This window comes from Carassius auratus, chromosome 13 (assembly GCF_003368295.1).
Source record: "Carassius auratus strain Wakin chromosome 13, ASM336829v1, whole genome shotgun sequence".
NCBI lineage: Eukaryota > Metazoa > Chordata > Actinopteri > Cypriniformes > Cyprinidae > Carassius > Carassius auratus.
Genome location: NC_039255.1, coordinates 11,405,111 through 11,424,589, shown reverse-complemented (window position 1 = coordinate 11,424,589; position 19,479 = coordinate 11,405,111). Strand labels below are relative to the sequence as shown.

Genomic DNA, 19,479 nt, shown 5'->3' with positions numbered 1-19,479 from the left:
ACTTGGCAGGTGTAGTTCATTCTAAGTTACAATCCATACAGAAATGGTACCACAAAAAGTTTCATTGAAAATATAACAGAAACTAAAACAATTGCCTGTATAGTACACTTACCTAAAAAAACAAAATTCAACATTTTAATTCAGCGAGTCAGCTACCAAAGGATAAGAAATCCTTTGTTGTAAAAACATATTGTGGCTGACCGTTGTATTCTGCATTACCTCTATCATAACAGAAACAAGGTTAAGCCATGAGATCAAATTCAAAAGCAAACTCACAAAAAAAAAAAAAACATCATAAAATGTATCAACAGTTTAAAACCGTCAATGAGCTGATCGTAGGGTTCAAAGTTGTAAATCATCCTCCTCTGTGGAATTATGCTCGAGGCACTCTGCCAGTTTCACTGCACGGACTCTGAACCACAGGAGTTAAATCGTGACATATGGCACCTTCTTTGTCCCAACATGGGACAAAACCTGACAACCAGGCGCTCTGGGTGGTGCAAAAGTGCTTTACAGTCTCTGCTAATGCATTCGTCTATTTTTTAGCATGTAATGCTGCACACATACGAATTTAAGGACTTGTTAAGGAGAGATCCACTCAAGATTCCCTCACCAGTGGTTTTCCTCTTAACACCAACACAGAACTAGCTAATAATGGGTCCAAGTAAATGAAAGCAGACAAAAGGCAGGAGTCTTTATACTTCCAAAATTACTGCCATGCACTGGCAACAGCCTCTTTCAACAGCCTGAATGTACACACAAGCATATACTCATATCCACACACACATATAAACAGACCTTAGCAGCACACTAAAGAGTGGCCTTTAACTCAGTCCATGATCATATCTGCCCTTGATCATCATGTTCAGCAACGGACCAACCTGTTGAAAACAGGGATTTAAAAAAAATAATCTTGAATACCTCATTAGAATATGAGAAGCAAAATGACATGCAGTATGTTTTTTGTGCCTTTTTTTATAAAACTATATTTAATTATTAAAAAACAACAGCTGCCAGGCATGACCTTAAAAGTTTAAGAATTCGTGCTCTCATTTAATTTGTAGAAAGGCGAATTCCCCGTCTTTGAACAAACATACATTTAACAATTAAAGTAGTGGAAGAAAAAGGTTATTCATTTTTGCTCTAGTCACAGTCAAATGTAGGCGTGCACAATTATATTCAGGTTTAAAGCAGGTTAGCCACAAATATACGTGTAATTGGGTTATTGTCAAGGTCAAAATACACAGGGAATTCCTTAATGCATTATTCATATCTGAGGACCTAAAAACGGAAGAGGCTTTGATTGACTGTTCTACTTCTCTGTACCTCATGCGGGTCCCTCAAGGCCTCTCCCAACATCTTCTCTATGTTCCTCATTATGGCCACCTTCTGATGAGCTTTCAAAGGGTACTCTATCCTCTTTGGAGTGGGTGCCCCCTGGAAATATTTTGTACAATATTGGTTGATTGGTGCTAAGATATATCATGTTTACAAATAAGACAGTGGATGAGATGGTGCTGCAAAAGCATACCTTGTACCAGAAGTTTACTGTGAGGGTCACTCCTCCATTCAACAGGGACTCAATGTGATGCCACCTTTATCAAATGAAAAATGCCTACATTTATCATTTAAGATAATTTCATAAACCAATACAGTATTATGCAAAACTTTTGGGGTCATTAAGATATAATAAAACATATTCAGCAAGAATGCTTAATTATAAAAACGCATAAATCTATATCTAATAATTATGTTATTTTGAACTCTTTATTCATCAAAGAATCCTGAAAAAAAGAAAAGAAAATGTTTCTTGAGCACCAAATCAGCATATTAGAATGATTTCTGCAGGATTTCTGGTGTAAAGGTGCTGAAAATTCAGCTTTGCCATAACAGGATTCAATTACATTTTAAATGATATAAAAATAAAAACAGACAAAAAAAACTATTTTGAATAGTTATTTCATAGAATTTCTGTTCTTAACTGTAATTCATAATCAAATGAATGCAACCTAAGAGAGCATAAACCTCCCTCAAAAACATTTTTTTAATCTTACTGACCCAAACCTTTAAACAGTAGGGGACAACAATATATTTTTATGAATTTAAATAATTGACTTTTTAAATGTTCACCCCATTTTTGGATTGCTTTATCATTCCTTAATCATATAAAAATGCATTTAGAACTAAATATTCTAAAACTATTCTAAAATGAATAGTTTTTTTTAGGGATGCACGATATTGGATTTTGGCCGATATTCGATATGTCGATATTTTCAAAATAATTTTGGCCGATGCCGATATCGATATATATACAAATTTTTCGCCTGATATATTTAAACTTTAATTTCACTAAAGAGAAATCCATGTATCTCTTCTGTACTGATTCTACCATAAATGTATTATTTTACAAATGTAGACAGACATTCACATCTGAAAAACAGGTCAATTATTTCACTTGGAGAATATCGGTTTGGTTCATCGGCAGAAATATTCATATCGGCCGATACCGATGATGGTCATTTTAAGCTTTTATCGGCCGATACCGATGTTGTGCCGATATTATCGTGCATCCCTAGTTTTTTTTTTTTTTTTTACATACAATAACATTCCTTTGCTATTTATGTTTAAGACTATTTAGATAAGAGCAGCATGCCTGCAGGAAAGTCAAACTAAAAAAACCATTCAAATCCCACACCGGACATTCCTTCCACACCTGCCAAACTGTGATGGTTCTCTTAACAAAGTGTGCACTTTACACATATAAACTGCACTTTTACACGGCTAATGAAAACCTGCTAGGAAAGTTTTTGAGAGACTTGAACCATTACATGGCAACAAGCTTCACTTTTGAAACGTGTGCCTGATTTTAAGTACATATGCAGCATGATGCCCCGTGCACCACTCTTTGTCCATGTGTCAGAGTAGAGTTCAGATATACACACACAAGGAAAGTCTGAGAACATTTGAAAAACAGTACAACATTCTGGTGTTCACTCTCTAATTCAAACGGAGGCCCTTCTGTAACACTAGGTTAAAAGAAGATGAAAGGTGTTCACACTCAGGCAGCCATGAGGAAAAAGGATGGACTGTAGAATTACACAGCTGGTTGGCATCATTTTGCCCTCCAGTGACTAGGGGGAGCAAGGAGTTGGAAGACCAAGCCGTCATGGCTGAGTCACTCTCACAGGCTTGAAACTAAGTCAGCAGCCCATGGAGGAAGAAAGCCAGAGGCCTGCTGAATATTCCTAACAGCTTTTCCCAAGCACTCATCCTGTTTGCCTTTAGTTGGTCAAACAGATAATTCCTTATCAAACTCCACATTTGGTTGAGCCAGACTGGCAAAATTACACATTTCATCTTAAAGTAATCACTGTGACAAATCTTTTCCATGTATTTGAAAGCAATCTTACCAGTACATTGGGATGTATAAGACATCACCTGGTCCCACAACAGCCTCATATCCAACAGCATTTGTGAAATTAGGAAACTTGTCATAATCTGGATTTTCAAAATCGACCTATGAATGCAAACAAAATAAAATAAAAAATCTTATTGTTAGTCTTAAAGAGTATGAAAAAAGTTTTTCAGCCAATGGTTCTCAAACCTTTCATACCAAAAACAACATTTGTACAACATTCGGTCTAGAGGCCATTTGGGTATCCCAGCAACATAGAGAGAAGAACTGCAGATTAATATTTGTGAAGTGTTTTTGCTAACTTGAGATCTGTAAAAAATGCTTTCTGAGACCTAGTATAAATCAAACACAATTATCAGCATATTTTCTGGCATCTCTGTTTGTTTAATGTTTTTGCATTCACTGCTCTCAAATCAGCCCACTCATTGTAGAGGAGTGGAAAAAGTCATGTGACAAACTGATGAATATAATATTTAGCTTTTTTTGTTAATATTGTTAACTTGAACATTAGTTTGCATGCTGTATTGCTGAAGTACAAAGTAGGCTATGCAATAGATTACTAGACATAATACAGCAAAAAAAAAAAAAAAAAAATTAGAGCAGACTAAACTTCTGGGGTAATCACACATACCAAAAATTGAGAACTGCTGGTCTAGAGTTTTATCAAACATACACTACCTGACTCTGTCGGTCACATGGGTGATGAACTGGGTAAGGATAGAGGCAGTCAAACTGGTCTGGAGGAAAGAGGATGCATCTCTTATGTCCTTTGATTTGTGCAAAGAAATTCTGCTGCTCATCATAGTGTGCTGGTGTCACATTGCCTGGTGGAACACAAAAAATTAGATGGTTACTGCACCAAATTAAATGTAGACAATTTTCAAGTAGTAGTAGATGTATCATTTTATTTAATGTCATGTCAGCATCTGTGGGCTTTTTTCCAAGGCAAAAACTTAATTTCAAAAATACAAATAACAAACACAAAAACCAAGGAAATAAATAAACACCACAAGATTTTTATAATTAACAATAAAAATTCTAAATTCTACAATGTTGCTGAATAAGTGAATTAACTTCATAAAAGAGCTTTCTACTGGCATTAAAACCGGGATAGTCAAAAAAAAAAAGAAAAGGGATTTGTTTGACAGTTTTCAAGAGGAAAAGCCAATCATTATATTTTAACTAATCATGCCAATAAATGATATAGAGAATAAGTTGCACTGAAACTGTATACCTTCCATGCCTATGAGCAGCAAATTTGAGGTCAGCGGTCCCCAGTTTCGTTTAGCTTGCTGTTTGTTAATCCAGTTCCAATTGAATCCAAGGAAATCCACCACTATTTTTCGGCCGACTGTATCATTCAGAGTTTGTTGCAAGTACACTCTACAAATTACACAGCAATGTCATTTCACACATTAAAAATGTCACAAATTTAATCTAACTTCAAAATGCAATTCTACCTATCAGAATTTTTGAAAAAAGACAGAGCAACCGTCTTTGTTTTTATGGCAAACATAGTTACAAATCAATGTGCCTTCACTTTAAAAAATAAAAAAATTCACCTTTCTTTTCCACCTTGTTTCTCTGTTTGATGCATCTTGTCCACAAACTCAGAAAATTTCATCTCTATTCGACGAGATTTGGGTACAAAGTCCTGAAAGTTTGCCATTTTCTTCTCGTCATAATACAAGAATTTGTGATTTTCTGCTATGTAAACAGAGAAGTCCCCATTTCCAATGTTCTCTTGCAAGTAGGGTATGTCCCATTTTAGAGCTGGATATACTAAATTGGTGTCTGTTAATACAACAGGCTCCTACAAAAGAAAAAGAAAAATTTATTTACTTAGAAGATTAATCAGTCAGACATAATGGTTTTAAAAACAACAGATATGTAATATATATGAATGCTATTTTTGGTGAGTCATTCTTAGTTTCTGTTCATCATTCTGTAAGCGCAATCACCTTTAACTTTGCTGCATGTTTCCTGCAGACCCAAACACACTATCACACTCATGGTTGCATTCAAACGCAAATATTTATACAACATCTTAAATACTACATTAAACCGAACTGCAAAAATACGCTCCGAGTCGTGCAGCCACAGCGACCCCTCCAATGCTCGCCGTTTATTTGACAGAATTATCCTGATGCAGCAGCATAAAAAAAGTGGCAAGTGCTACGTGACCAGAAGAACGTAGACTGTTCCAGCACGCGCATTGAACAATCCACGCTCTCGCGCTCCGCTGCAGCTACACCAGACGACCGCTAACTTACAGGAACAAACCACCATGCAACGCCAAAGACTTTTAAATGTAAATTACTAATACATACATGGTATTAAATAAAAATTATTAAACAACTTAGTATTGAACTATGATTCAGGAATGATCCTGATCTCGTGTTTATATATATATATATATATATATATATATATATATATATATATATATATATATATATATATATATATAACATTCTTTAAAAAAAATCATTAATTCTAAAAGAATTCTAACGATTGCTCTCGTAAACAGCTAAAATTGTTCACTGTCACTGTTTACAGGAGACAGCAATCAACACAACATGAACAACGTGCTTCGACTGCTCTCATTACAGCCCACTACCACAGTAGTTTCTGTGTACAGATTAAGACTTTGATTATACTTTAATTTATAAGATAAGATATTTTTCTACTTTGTTTTAATACTTTTCCTTTCTGTTTGGTTCGGGAACCACTCCCTCCCTAGGCCGTGTAAAAACACTATAAAATGTGTATACGTCTGATCTATCATTAAATAATATAAATAAATGCTATATATATTATAACATCTAGTTAAAACGTAAACAAACTGTTTTAGGAAATGCACTAAATTGCGATATCTAACTGAGATAATGTAAGTTAACGCGAACTTTTCACGTTATGTAGAAATTATAAATACCGAACCGTTTACTAATTTACTAATCTACATTTAAAACATAACTTAAAATGGCAGTTACAAACCGAACTATGTTGTAACTAAGGGATAAACTTATTTATAACTGATCAAATTTGTCTGCTTATTGGGATCTGACCCAAGTTACTTAAAGGATCTCTGTCAAACACATTAAGAAGTTTCAGCAATAATCCCAGCACGATCTGTGTTTTGTCCTATTAGACAAATGTGTTTAATAGCGTGCTGTTTGAGTTTGGTTAAATCAGCATTTCATTTTAGTGCACCTTGCACCCATCCAAACGAATCTCCAGTCATCTGTCGCACTCGAAAAGATGCAGAATAAATTTGCAAACATGTTAATGTTACCTCGTTATTGATGAGGACCTCGGCACGCGGATCTGTATGGGATAATCGCGGTATCTGTCGTGTTGGAAAAGTATACTGTCGAAGCTGCGACTCATTCCAGCCTGTGTCGCGAAGATCTGTGAAGGCGGCGGCGGCAGCTCCATCGGTCTCTGCTGGGTCCGCCTCAGCCACGGTCGCGGCTGCCATGTCCTCTAAGTGCGCCAGAGGATTGCTGTTACTTCACAGTAAAGTCGCACGAGGGTGTACGGCACAGCCGTTAAGCAGAGAGAGGAGCAGCGAGCGCGAGAAGCGCGAGAAGCGCGAGAACCGCGAACCGCGAACAGCGATCAACCGAACGGAGCAACCCTCGCAGTCATACAAGCAGCATGATGAAAACAGACAAACCCTCGAAGCTTTCTTAACACCCACCGGAAGTGTTTTTTTTTCTCTTCAAAATACAAGTCTTTAAACCGTTGGACGCTGTTCTTTATAAATGAGTGGGTGAGCAATAAGGAAACTATTACAAATATGTCAATCTTCAAAACAATTCGCAGAATAAAACCTATAGGGTAGTAAGGAATGGGACGTGAAACGAAAGAGCACAGCTCAGAAAACTATGAACTATGGTCCTTTAGTAGGCAAGACAACACAGCTGATTGGGTAAAAACAACTAATAACCATACTTCCTCAGTTGATTGATCACAGTACATTAAGCCAATCGTTTTGTATTTAAAAAATATTAAATGTGTTCGAATATGCAAATGAGCACCATATAATTCAATTTAAACCTACGCTCATTTCCATACACTTCCAAAACAGAAATCTGAACAGGTTCAAAATTCTTGTTTCAATTCACATGCTAAGTATAATATTAAAACACTTTTAACACACCAAAAAATCTAAAAAGTCCTCAAAAAAAAGCCGGAGTGCGGATTGAACAGTAGATGGGGATATTGGACAACTGACTGCAATTCGTGGTCGGCCATAATGGGCTAAGAATATTCTAGTAGATTAAATCATGTGTTTTTATTATCGCACTATGCATCACATGAATAGAAATGCTTTCTGATTAGGCAACAGAAAAAAACATCTGAGTCAAGATACAACACTAGAACATACTACCACCTGGATTACTTGTAACCATATCACCTGTCACTACTTCCTCTTGTTGTGACAGATGGGTAATTTGTACGCTGTATTAAAAGTGACACAAAGTAACCATTTCAAACTGTGTTATCAAATCTATTTTTTTTTTCTTTCACTTTTCCCTTGAGCTTTCACAGATGCTTTTCTTGTAAAATACAGGTAACCTCCAGAGGGCGCCAAAACTCGTCCGGGAAAATCAAGCTGTGTACAATATCATGCTGGTTTTTTGTTTTGGCCTAGTCTGAATCTAAGACAAGACGGATGCATTTTCCTTTTGATTTATAATAGTATTTTAAGTATTATTAATGATACCCATAGATCCTATTTTGCTTTTTTATAAATTACATTATAAAGTAAATATATACATAGGGTTGTCTCTGGCTCTAAAATGCTAATTCTCTTCTGGATTTTAGGACTATGGAGCACCTCAAGCTTGAAATCACTCACGGTTATGAACTTGAAATCTTGTCTGTGGCAATAATCAGTTCACCAGCGGATGGAGCTACAGCTACAGATCAAAGTTAGAAAACAATCTATAAATACTTGTTTTTTTTTCTGAAATATTGTCCCTCTTCATACTCAAAAGTTGAAGGAATATTAGCATATAGGTATTCGATTGGGAGTCCAACCCTCTAACCATTAGGCCACGACTTCCCGACTTCACGACTTACTGACTTACTGACTTCTTTTCCCAGTTTGGCGCCAAACAAAATGTTTCCCATTCAGACCTAAATAAATTTAAATTGCTCTCATCACTAAAGTGAACTTTGGACCATGTTCTCCTCTGTCCATACAGAGCTTAGCCATTTGATTCTTTCTGATGAAAGTTTTGGTCACTGCAGAGTGCACTTTCAGTTCAACTCTTAAACAAAGTTCAGCACTGAACTGGCAAGCAATTCCAGCTGTGGTGTTGAAGCGATTTCCCATTGAGAGTCTTCGTATCATCCTGTATTTTCGTGCATTTTTCTTACATGGATGGATGACCTGCCTTTTGGGGGACTTTTATGTCATTGATACACTGCAATATTCGAGAAATCACAGATTTGGAATGACCAACCTTTCTTGCAATGGCTGAAAGTTAACTCCTGTTAACTTCAAATAGGACTAAGAAGTGACCTTGAAATATAGGATATTGCAGGTTGTTCTCAAATTGTGCAAAATGCAAATATTTCTCAAAAAGCAGTTGTTAATGTAAAAAAAAATGCTGTCAAATTTTGGGGTATCAAATGATTAACCACGATGAATGTTGTACTGCACAATGTTTTAAATATTTGAGCTATGATTTGGACTGTATATTTTAATCGGAAAGTCGTGTAAACCAACTGGTGTACAAAACTAGGGGAATGTCAAAGGGAGAAGACAAACAGTCTTTTCCCACCCACCGCTACACTAACACCCATGCTGACCCATGCTGTTCTTCCCCCAGATGACTTAAGTCATAAATCCCATTAGTCAAGGTTTTTCAGAGCCATTAAATGTAATTTCCCTAATTTCTGTGAATTATTTCATCATTTATATGTGCTATGAGAGCATATGGCCATCAGTCAATCTGCTAAACATATTTCCACAAAAAAACAATAAAGCATAAAATATTGTATTCCGATTTAATTTTTTAAAATATATATATATATATATATATATATATATATATATATATATAAAACAACAACACACATTTCAATATAAAATAATGTTCTCTGCTATTAATTCCCATGTATCAGACAACATAGCTGACATGAGAAATGCCAAACATGACAAAGTCTAATCTTGTTCTCTTCCAGTGTGTCAGCTCACTCTCAGCCCCCTTAAACTCATGCCCCACTGAAAATTATCCATGGCAAGTCCAGCCTTCCAGTCGGGACCCTGCTATCATGTGAATCCATAAAAAAAATTGAAGTTCTCTTCCTTTTTGGTGGGGAGGGGGGGTCATTTTATGCTGACTGAATTCATATAAAACGAAATTGGAATGTGAATTTCAAAATGCACATTTCAATTTAATATATAATTTAATATATCTGTAACAGTCAGTTGCCTTCATTGGGTAACTTAGAAAACTAAAGGTTGTGTATGGCGGTTGTTTTGGAAAAAATAGGTGGAATTCACTTCATCTTTGCATAATTAGCATGGTGTCAAGGGGAGTTTCTTGATTTCGTGAATAAGATATCAATGAGGTGCTTCAGTGAAACCACAGAAGCACAGTAGAACACGCTATCACCAATTAATTGAGATTTAATTAGTTTTTTTTAGTCAACTTTTAAAGGAACACAGTTTGTGTTTTACTGTAGGACTGGCACTTTCACCGATGGGACGGTAGCTGGCAAGTATTTGTTTATAAACCCTACTTGTTTGGGTACAATACTTGAACTAACTTCTATTCAGCAAACAGTGTGAATCCATGCAAAGCCTTTTCCCAAAGTCCTTTTGAAGGCGACAGCCCATTGAAGGAGGAGGAGAAGGGGATTAGCGTCTTCAGCAGCAGTGCATTTCCGAGGGAGCTGATTAGCTCGCATTCATTGTTAAATCGAGCAAAGGAAGGCCCTAGAAGACTGAAAAGAGCCAAATAGGTGGGCCTGGAATAAAACATCCACAGGAAGCCCAACACAGGCTACATGAAGTTTTCCCAACAATATTTTTTTTTCCTCCCGAGATGGCGGCATGAAAAAGGAGATTAGCATACAAAATTAGATGGTAGATGATTTGTGGGGCGACTTGGTTCATGTTTTTCCTCTGTCTCAACAAAGTTAATTAAACTAGTCTTAAACAGTAAAGAAACATCCAAGCGCAAAGCACTGGGAGTGCTTTGAGGATTACTAAAACAGAAAAGGAGGCATGTGTGAAGAAGAAATTGAGAGAGGCGTGAAGGAAGGAAGACTATAATTAAATGCTCTCTTGTTGTCTCTCTGCCCCAGGGTTATGAGACATCAAGCTGAAAAATACAGAAAGAAAAGAGCTATATATATACCAACGAAAAAGAAATCATTAGGTCTTACCAGCAGTCTACACTAAATAATTAGATTTTACAATAAGTGGGATTTATGATATGGACTTTCATTTTTTTTTATACTTAAAATGTAATTATTGTGAAGCACATTTATTTTTCCGAGCACAGGAAATTAGCAGATGATGCTTAACGTCACACAACAACACGTGGCTCAGTTAATTCATGCTAAGATGCATGAGCTAATCTAAATGGATGAAAACTTTAAAAGAAGATATTATTATGTATCTTTAATTATGTAATAAAAAAAACAGAGAAAGAAACTATCATAGAAAAACAGCACTATAGTATCTGTGCAATAAATAAACAATATACAAAGTGCTTCCTCTTATTTACAGTTCATATACAGTATCAGGGTGAAACTATTGTCAGAATTCTATAATTGATAGAAGCAGACAAGAAACAATTAGGCAAGAACTGATTCTCACGGCAGCTGGAGAAGTGGCCAGATCGTGAATTCAAAACCCCTTTAAAATGAATTCCAAACTCCAAATACATTATCCATCGAAGTACATCCCTGTTGGTGAATGAAAAAGTTATTTACAGCCTTTTGTGCTATATATTGGTTAGATGTGGTGTTCAGTGCTATCTTACAAATATATACGAGAGTAATTGTGAAATAATACAGATCAAATATGCATTTAAAGTCTCCTCCTGGAGATCTACACTCTTAAAAATAATGGTTCCAAAAGGTTTTTTTTTTTTTTTTGCTTTGTTTTGTTTTTGCAGCAAGGCCATAGTAGAACCATTTTGCTTCCCCAAAGAACATTTCAGTGATCAATTCTTAAAAGACCCATAGTTTTTCTTAGTATGAAGAAAATTTAAAAAATAGATGTTAATGTTTCTTCATGGAACCATATATGTCAATGAAGAACTTTTATTTTTAAGAGTGTAGGTGTTCACTAAAGCATTCAGATGGATGTTTCAGTTCATTCTCAAGCTCAGGATGTAAAAACATCTGCTTAACTTCTGGACCACAGTAACAAACACTTCATGGCATCTCTAGTGCTTCTTCTTCAACCGATAGCTTTTCCTACGGCTGGCACTATCGTTCTTGACCCGTTTGGTTCTCTTCACACAGTAGTACTTTGTGACAATTTTGCGGCACTGGTCGCATTTTACAGCGCAACACCAGTGGAATTTGCAGTTGCAGCTGGACACGGTTTCGGCCCTGCGTTCCTCCACAGCCAGACCGCACTCTCCACACAGCCGCTTGCAGCTACGCTTCTCCCATTTGCTCAGATTCTTGCCCTTTCTCAAGCACTCGCGGCCCTCTGTTCCTGGCAAGCCCAGAGTGCGGTTCTCCAAGCAGTAGTCAGGGGAATCCTCCAAGTGCACCAGCTCTTTGCGCGAGATTGAGCTGAAGGTCTCCGCAATCGCGCCGCGGCTGGCTGCACTGTTGCCCGCGCCACGCAACAGGTCCACTTTCACGGCCCTGTGATATTTCTCCTTTAGGTAGTTACCCACCTCTCGAAACTCTGGCAACTGCAGCCAGCAGGTCTGAGTGGTGCAGCTGCCAGACACTCCATGGCACTTGCACGTCCTCTGCATGGTTCCTTTCACTGCCTGGTTGAAGAGAGGATCTCGCGTTAAAGAACTCAGTCATTCATGCATTCTAGAGGCAAATGTTCATGTTTCAAAACATTCTAATTAGGACTGAACTCATCAGTCAAAATATACAATGCGCTCTTTAGTAGGCACCCTATACATCCACTTAAACAAACAGAGGGAAACTGTGAGTTAAGAGGAAGAGGTTCAAGGTTCAAGTCTGGGTTTTCTCTTTTCTTGGTGGTCGTACAATAATTCCTGACTTCGGCTGAAACAAACAGCTGTCTTTTAAAAAGGAACGCCTCTTTTCTCATTCGCTCGCGTAAGACGCAGAATCACGGTTTCACATCGAGCTAGATTGTTCGGCACAGGAAAGGGGTGTATTTATTTTGCATAGCCATTGTCGACATGTTTTCTGTCATAGGCAGACCCAGTGGCAAGGCCATTGAGAAGGAAGTGAAAAAGAATTCTTTCACATTTTTTCAGTTACAATGATGCTCCAGGTGCCAATGAATTGACAAAACCTGCAGACGGGGCACAGACAGGATAAACAAAGAGCACTTGAGCCACATGGCTGTGATCCCCGTGGCTCTCTCAAGTACAACAAAGACTGACATAAATGTAAGATCCTTATTGCAAGAATAAAACTAAACACTTATTTGGGAAGCAACAGAATACAGAACCTTTGCAATGTGTGGACCCCTAGGTCGTCTAATTAAGCTTGCACCACTGATCCCAAGAATCTCAAGTTAAGGCCTTGTCATAAAGGACATTCACAGGCTGTAAATAGGCCCTTCTGGTACAGCGCACACTCTATTGGGAGAACGAGTGGCACCTTGCTTATAGAGCCGTGAATGAAACTCTTGGGTGGTAAGCTATCATTAGAAGCACTGAGAAATGATTCAAAATGACTCAATTTTTTGGCCCTGACCAGCCCAAAAAACTTCATATACCTTGCGTCCTACTTCGTTGTTGTGCAGGTTCATGGCGGCTCGTGCGTCCTGTCCAGTTTCCAGAGCATCCACAAACTGCTTGGAGATGGCCTCTCCGAATCCAACATTATCGCTGCAGCCTCCCCATAGCCATCCCTGACCACCTGACATGACAACAGAATTATATTATATTATATTATATTATATTATATTATATTATATTATATTATATTATATTATATTATATTATATTATATTATATTATATTATATTATATTATATTATATTATATATAAATGTGGCATATATAAATGTATATATAAATGTGGCATATACTTTTATAGAACTACTTTTGTTCAGTTTTAACAGCATTTATGAAACAATACTGATTGCTTCAAAAATAATTTGCACTTTTCCTTTTCCTTACAAAAAAACAAAATAAAGATTATGAGAACACACTTAAAATAGAGCCAAATACTGGAGAATTTAAAAGAGAAAATTTGAGGCATTTAAAAATATATTGACATAGAAAGCAGTTATTTTAAATTATAATAATATTTCACAGTATTAATAGTATTACTGTTTTCCGATCAGATAAATGCTGCCTTGTTGAACAAAAAAGAATCATTCTGTCTCCAAACTTTTGAATAGTAGTTTATAAATAAATGTACTTGAATTAAAATCCAGGTTTTTTTTTTTTTTTTTTTTTTTTTTTTTTTAGCTGTAATGTTGTTCTCATCATTCTTGGGATCATTTGGGATTACAGTTAGAAAGTCAGGGAAACAAAAGTTGTTATATTGAATATATCTTTACACAGAAAAGGTTAGTAAGTGATTTTTTCCACATTAAAATTACAGTATATTTAAATGCGCATCACAACATATCCCTTTAATGTTGACTGATTTTCCATCTATTTTGAGATTTAGTTTAGCACCTCTTTGGCCGTTCCTTGTGTCATCACATCCGCAGTTGTCAAAGTCACCGAGGCTACAGTTCCTGGTGAGGGTATACATGACTCCAGCAGAGCTGATGGCATGGAAAAACGCTGTCTCTCTGTTTGCTGTGATTAGAAATAACAGATGAAATAAATATGCTGTGGAAATGAATTTTATTGTCTATGAAATATAATGGCCTAGGCTAATGAAAATACAAGCACTCAACATCACTGATTTTCATTCTCATTAGATGATTTACTCAAATCTTTAGCATCCATCTCAGTAATGATAGCTTTTGACTCTTATTCCCCGTGCTTCAGTAGCGCTGCTGGTCTGCTCTCAGACATTGGTGGTCTGGGGTCGGCACTGGCCTGCGACAGGTCCCCTCTTTGGCACTTAAGGAATGCCTAATGAAAGGGGTCTGAGGTAAACCTTTGACCCACACCCTTTGACTCGAGAGGGCGTCCATTTCACTCACTCACTCTGGTGCACAATATACTCTTGGTGGCTTTTCAATTTGCCTATTAACAGACCAGGTTTAATTGACTCAAGAATGCAGTGTTCAGGCACATCAACATTGGGAGATGGTTCTCTGTGGTTTAAACAGGATTGTTGTGTTTGTTTTAAGTGATGTATCTGTGATCGATACAGATGGGATTTGACACACAGTATGCATAACACACACTCTTGTACTTTTATTCTATTAAAATATATGTATTTAACCTGAAAGCATGATATACATAAAACATGGATAGAGCACAGGTCATAGTTCTCACCGCTTCTGAGTCCACTGTGGGTGGAGAGCTGAAGAGTCCTCTCTGGGCAGTTCCAGCGGTCCCACGCAAACTGATATTTGCACTCTTCAATCCCACTCTGAGCTCCTGCGGCCACACTGCTGGAGTAGATCAAGTAGGCCTGAAATAATGCAAACCACACCAAAAAGATTTGGGATGAAATAAAGGCTCAATATCACGTGTTTACAAAACACACTGTAACTAAAACTATTGATAATATTAGATTTAATTCTCAGCCTGCACTGTTCGTATAAAAATGCACCTGTATGTTACAAAAAAAAATTATAAAGCTGTAAAATGACACCATTATGTCTATTTAAATCATTTTAGAAGTTGTATTAAAGTTGTAAATATTAACAAACGTTTCCCTGTGGTTCTACAATGTAAAATTATTGTTTGCTGTACATTCAATTAATAAATTATATGCTGAAAAAGGGGATTTATAGTTAATTAAAGAAAAAGAAACACTTTTTGTAATTTGAAATAAAAATATTAATTAAAAGGTGTATATATATATAAATCTTTTAATATTTCTCATTTTAAACTAGTTTCACTTGATGTACTAAAATAACTAAAACTGAAATAATAATAAAACTATGTAGACATATTGAAAATCAAAGGCTAATAAAAAATGATAAAAACAAAAATACTGAAACTTCAACAAAAGTTACATAAAAAATCATAAAAAAATCATAAAATTATCTAACTGATACTAAAATAATGCTTAAAAAGAGCACCAAAATGACACCATTACTTCTGTTACAAATAGGGTAAACGTTTCCCTATGGTTCCCAAGTGGTGTAAAATGTATGTTTGCTGTATATTCATTTATACAATTATTTATTTAAAAATAATAATAATAATAATAATAATAATAATAATAATAATAATAATAGCTTAAAAATGATAGCATTATTCCTTAAATAATTTTACAATTAATATTTAAGTTTTAAATATTATAAATATTGGGGTACATTTTTTTTCCTGGTTCCACAAGAAATGCACACAAAAAGTAAACAAAAAGGGTCTATGTGGCTGTGAAACTGTGGTTTATACAATCTAATATGTCTCAAGTGGTTTAGAAGAGAGAGCACCACAAGTGCTCTCATAGGCGGCTGGGTTGCTAATGATGACCACCCACCAAAGGCCCCTTCCCTTGCCACTCAGTAAAAGTCCTCACAACTTCACATAGTGAATGAACTGAAGTGTGTGAAAGCTATATGGTCCAGTCCACCCCAAGCAGCAAGTAATACCTAATCCACAGAAGATACACGTTCAAGAAATACAGCACCTGTGCTGCTATCAGCTTTTAATTCTCCACTTGCTTGCATTGTGATCACAGGGTCACCGTCAAACATTAACTACCCGAATCCATTAATGATTTTGACTTTTTGAAGTTTCTCTCTCCTGATAAAGATCAGCAAAGCAGATCAAAAGATGTTGGCTTACCTTTGGGCCAGTCATCAGGAAATTATTCACTGACCTGGAAGACAGAGCAGCCTAATAAGTCAGCTGACCCATAACTTGTATACATTCCATATGAAATTACAAGTAAAGCTTCACATTGATAAAAAATCATTTTTTAATTAAAATCATTTTATCTAATTACATAGTTTACTGATCTCAACCACATGTTCATATGGAAATTACAGTCTCAAAATAAAAGGTTTCATTGGAGTTTCATACACACATACACACACACACACACATACAATACATACATACATACATACATATATATACACACACATACATTCATACAAATTTTCTTTGGTAAAAAAAAGGTATATATATATATATATATATATATATATATATATATATATATATATATATATATATATATATATATATATATAATTAAAAGTTTATAAATGAGAACACAGCGTTTCGCTTTTTTTCCTCTAACCAATGAAACGAGGCTCAACGCGTCTTTATGGGAACTGATGAGCTGGAGTGTCTGTTTCATTCCGACTTTTTTAATCCAGACAGAGATCCAGAGATAAACACAGAATGTAAACGCTCGATATAAATATGCTACATTTAGCATCAACATCGTCTGCTTAAAGAACAATAAAACGCTGAACTCACCAACTGCAGCAAGACTTCATGTGAGCCATCAGGATGAAAGCGTAATAATAAACCTCCAAATGCATGAACATCCTGAGAAAGGCGACTGGCAGACTTCTCTTCACCTTGTAAAGCAGAGGGGTCTGCAAGAGCTCTATATAACCTACATCCAGGATTCAGAGGCTGGGGGTCTCATGTGTGAGCCAAGGGGGTTCTGAAATGGAGCTCCTCTCATCCCAACAAGAGATTATCTGCTTAATTAAAGATTTTCCCTTTTCTTACTCGTTCAGCCAATCAGAACTATTGTACCAGAGAGAGATTGAAATGATCAAAAGGGCACCCTGGGCTCCTCCAGGACAAATAGCTGGAAAGAGCTCCCTGCGTGCTAACAGTTGGAGTGAATTAATATGAAATTAGGATGGCATCTCTAAGGTTGTGCCTTAAAACTCAATTTCAAGAGCTGCATTAAAGGGTTTGATAGGCTACAGTAGTGGCTGATCAAACTCAGGGATTACTGATATTATCTGCTGGATCAAAAGACATGTTCTTTGTAGCGTTTAAGTTAAGTTATACTATTATAAGCATAGATTTAATCTACCAATTTAGCCAGGATCCGCTAAAGCCACGTTTAAATACGACAAAGAAAGGCTAATAAATTGGATTCAGTAAAAATAGTTTAAACATTTATTGGAATAAATAATTTTCGCTGATTCCGTTAAATTTATTATTTCAAAGCAGCTAAGCTTAATCCATGCGCGCGATGAGTTTAATTAGATTCAAATAAACAGCAGGAATTAGGCTATGCCATTTTTTAGAGTGTTGTTTTACCTTTTCTCTCAGTTTAGTCCTTAGCTGACCCTTCATGACCTTTAGGTTCTGCATCTTTGACGTCCGCGTATCTTCTCGTGTGCAAATTAGGATTAGGAAAGTTATTTGGGAGATTCCAGAGGGATGTTTCTGAAAGGCTTTCATGAGATTGATGTAAAACGAATTTGCCGCCGTAAAAAGATTTCTAAATTAATTTCTAAATCCCGTTTGGTCTATTTGAATGGGAGTAGATTATAGGCTACTGTAGTAAAAATCTAAAAGAAACGTTCCAAAAAGAAATATTCTTTATTTTAAAACGATGCGCAATCATCGACTAAATAGGCTACTATTTAGGCTACTCACAAAAATGTTATTCTTTCGCAGCTGAAATATAGTTAAATCTACTAATTAAAAATCAGGAATTTATTAATAGGCCTAGAGGTTCAGATTTCAATAAATAAATACATATCTATCTATCTATCTATCTGTCTGTCTATCTATCTGTCTGTCTGTCTGTCTATCTATCTATCTATCTATCTATCTATTTTTGGGTGGGATAAATTAGGGTTACATACAAAATCATAACTCAAATCCAGTCAAAATAATATATATAAAAAAAAAAAAAAAAAAAACATTTTTCACGATTTCTTTACCGCTGTCATTTTCATGCACGAGGGACCGTTTACATCATCGGATAAATCGCACAGAGTAAACTGTAGCTATTTTTGCATTATTTTTTTTAAACTGACATGGTGTTCTCACAAACTTATGAATATAAACTGGTCAGCGATATAAAAGAAGGTTTGCTGAGACTACATTTTCAGACATACACACATTTTATTCAATTAAGAAAAGATTAATATGGATTCATAAAACTCACGGTACAATTCGGAAAAACTCTTCCACTTATTGAAATATTGGTTTATGGTACATGAAACATCATTCCTTGAAACTGTGCCCATTAAAACTCTCCGACATCAAAGGTCAACACTGTATAAATAATTTTGTTGAAAAATACAGTGTCAATTTGTGTTTCCTTCTTAAACATGGGTGTATATACATATATAAAACATTTAGTGAGAGTATATATATATATATATATATATATAGCATTTGAAAAAATGCATACCCATATCAACCTGTCAAACATTTATGAGAAAAAAAATATAGGCCTACAGGTATATAGGGAGCTACAGGTGATCGTTCATTTGTCACAGAAGAGCCAAGAAAAGAGCCCATCCTGAATGATTTCATAAAACTTCATAAATTTGAAATAATTTTTCTGATGCTATACATAATCTTTGTATTTTCAATTTTTGAGTCTAACCCCAAATCTGAAGGTATAAAGGAAAAGGGCAAGATGATATCTGATGAAGACAATTCAACTTTCCAATCCTTTGATTATTTTATAAGAACAAATACATGTCCTATAATAAATCCACTAGAACAAGTGTACACCTTAATACTTTTACCTCAAAAGTCAAATTTATTTCAAATGTTGTTTTTATTTTATTTTTATTTTTTTGGTTAATTATTTTTTCATAATACTTTGAATAGTCC

The 19,479-nt window shown here is 35.7% G+C and overlaps 2 protein-coding genes across 2 annotated transcripts; both read right to left on the bottom strand.

The window, feature by feature from the left end:
• Window positions 1-697: 697 nt before the first annotated feature.
• Window positions 698-7,116, bottom strand: LOC113112650 (hypoxia-inducible factor 1-alpha inhibitor-like). The gene is made up of 8 exons (XM_026278399.1): window positions 6,711-7,116; window positions 4,978-5,228; window positions 4,650-4,798; window positions 4,094-4,239; window positions 3,411-3,517; window positions 1,532-1,595; window positions 1,327-1,437; window positions 698-881 (listed from the first exon to the last, which is right to left on the bottom strand). Exons 1-8 carry the CDS (start codon window positions 6,894-6,896, stop codon window positions 825-827), a joined length of 1,071 nt encoding a protein of 356 aa, XP_026134184.1. The 5' UTR covers window positions 6,897-7,116; the 3' UTR covers window positions 698-824.
• A 2,796-nt stretch (window positions 7,117-9,912) lies between these two features.
• Window positions 9,913-18,181, bottom strand: LOC113112649 (protein Wnt-8b-like). Its single transcript, XM_026278398.1, has 6 exons — window positions 17,134-18,181; window positions 16,492-16,525; window positions 15,025-15,163; window positions 14,248-14,373; window positions 13,335-13,477; window positions 9,913-12,399 (listed from the first exon to the last, which is right to left on the bottom strand). Exons 1-6 carry the CDS (start codon window positions 17,202-17,204, stop codon window positions 11,836-11,838), a joined length of 1,077 nt encoding a protein of 358 aa, XP_026134183.1. The 5' UTR covers window positions 17,205-18,181; the 3' UTR covers window positions 9,913-11,835.
• Window positions 18,182-19,479: the final 1,298 nt, after the last annotated feature.

What these genes read in the sequence shown, in the direction of transcription:
- LOC113112649 (XM_026278398.1), bottom strand. Translation starts at nt 17,204, where the DNA reads ATGTTCATGCATTTGGAGGTTTATTATTACGCTTTCATCCTGATGGCT. An exon ending in TCCTGATGACTGGCCCAAAG is followed by an intron (nt 15,164 to 16,491) that starts GTAAGCCAACAT and finishes GCATTATTTCAG; the next exon opens with GCCTACTTGATCTACTCCAG. An exon ending in ACAACGAAGTAGGACGCAAG is followed by an intron (nt 12,400 to 13,334) that starts GTATATGAAGTT and finishes CTCTTCAACCAG; the next exon opens with GCAGTGAAAGGAACCATGCA.
- LOC113112650 (XM_026278399.1), bottom strand. Translation starts at nt 6,896, where the DNA reads ATGGCAGCCGCGACCGTGGCTGAGGCGGACCCAGCAGAGACCGATGGA. An exon ending in AGGTCCTCATCAATAACGAG is followed by an intron (nt 5,229 to 6,710) that starts GTAACATTAACA and finishes TTTCTTTTGTAG; the next exon opens with GAGCCTGTTGTATTAACAGA. An exon ending in CAGTAAACTTCTGGTACAAG is followed by an intron (nt 1,438 to 1,531) that starts GTATGCTTTTGC and finishes AAATATTTCCAG; the next exon opens with GGGGCACCCACTCCAAAGAG.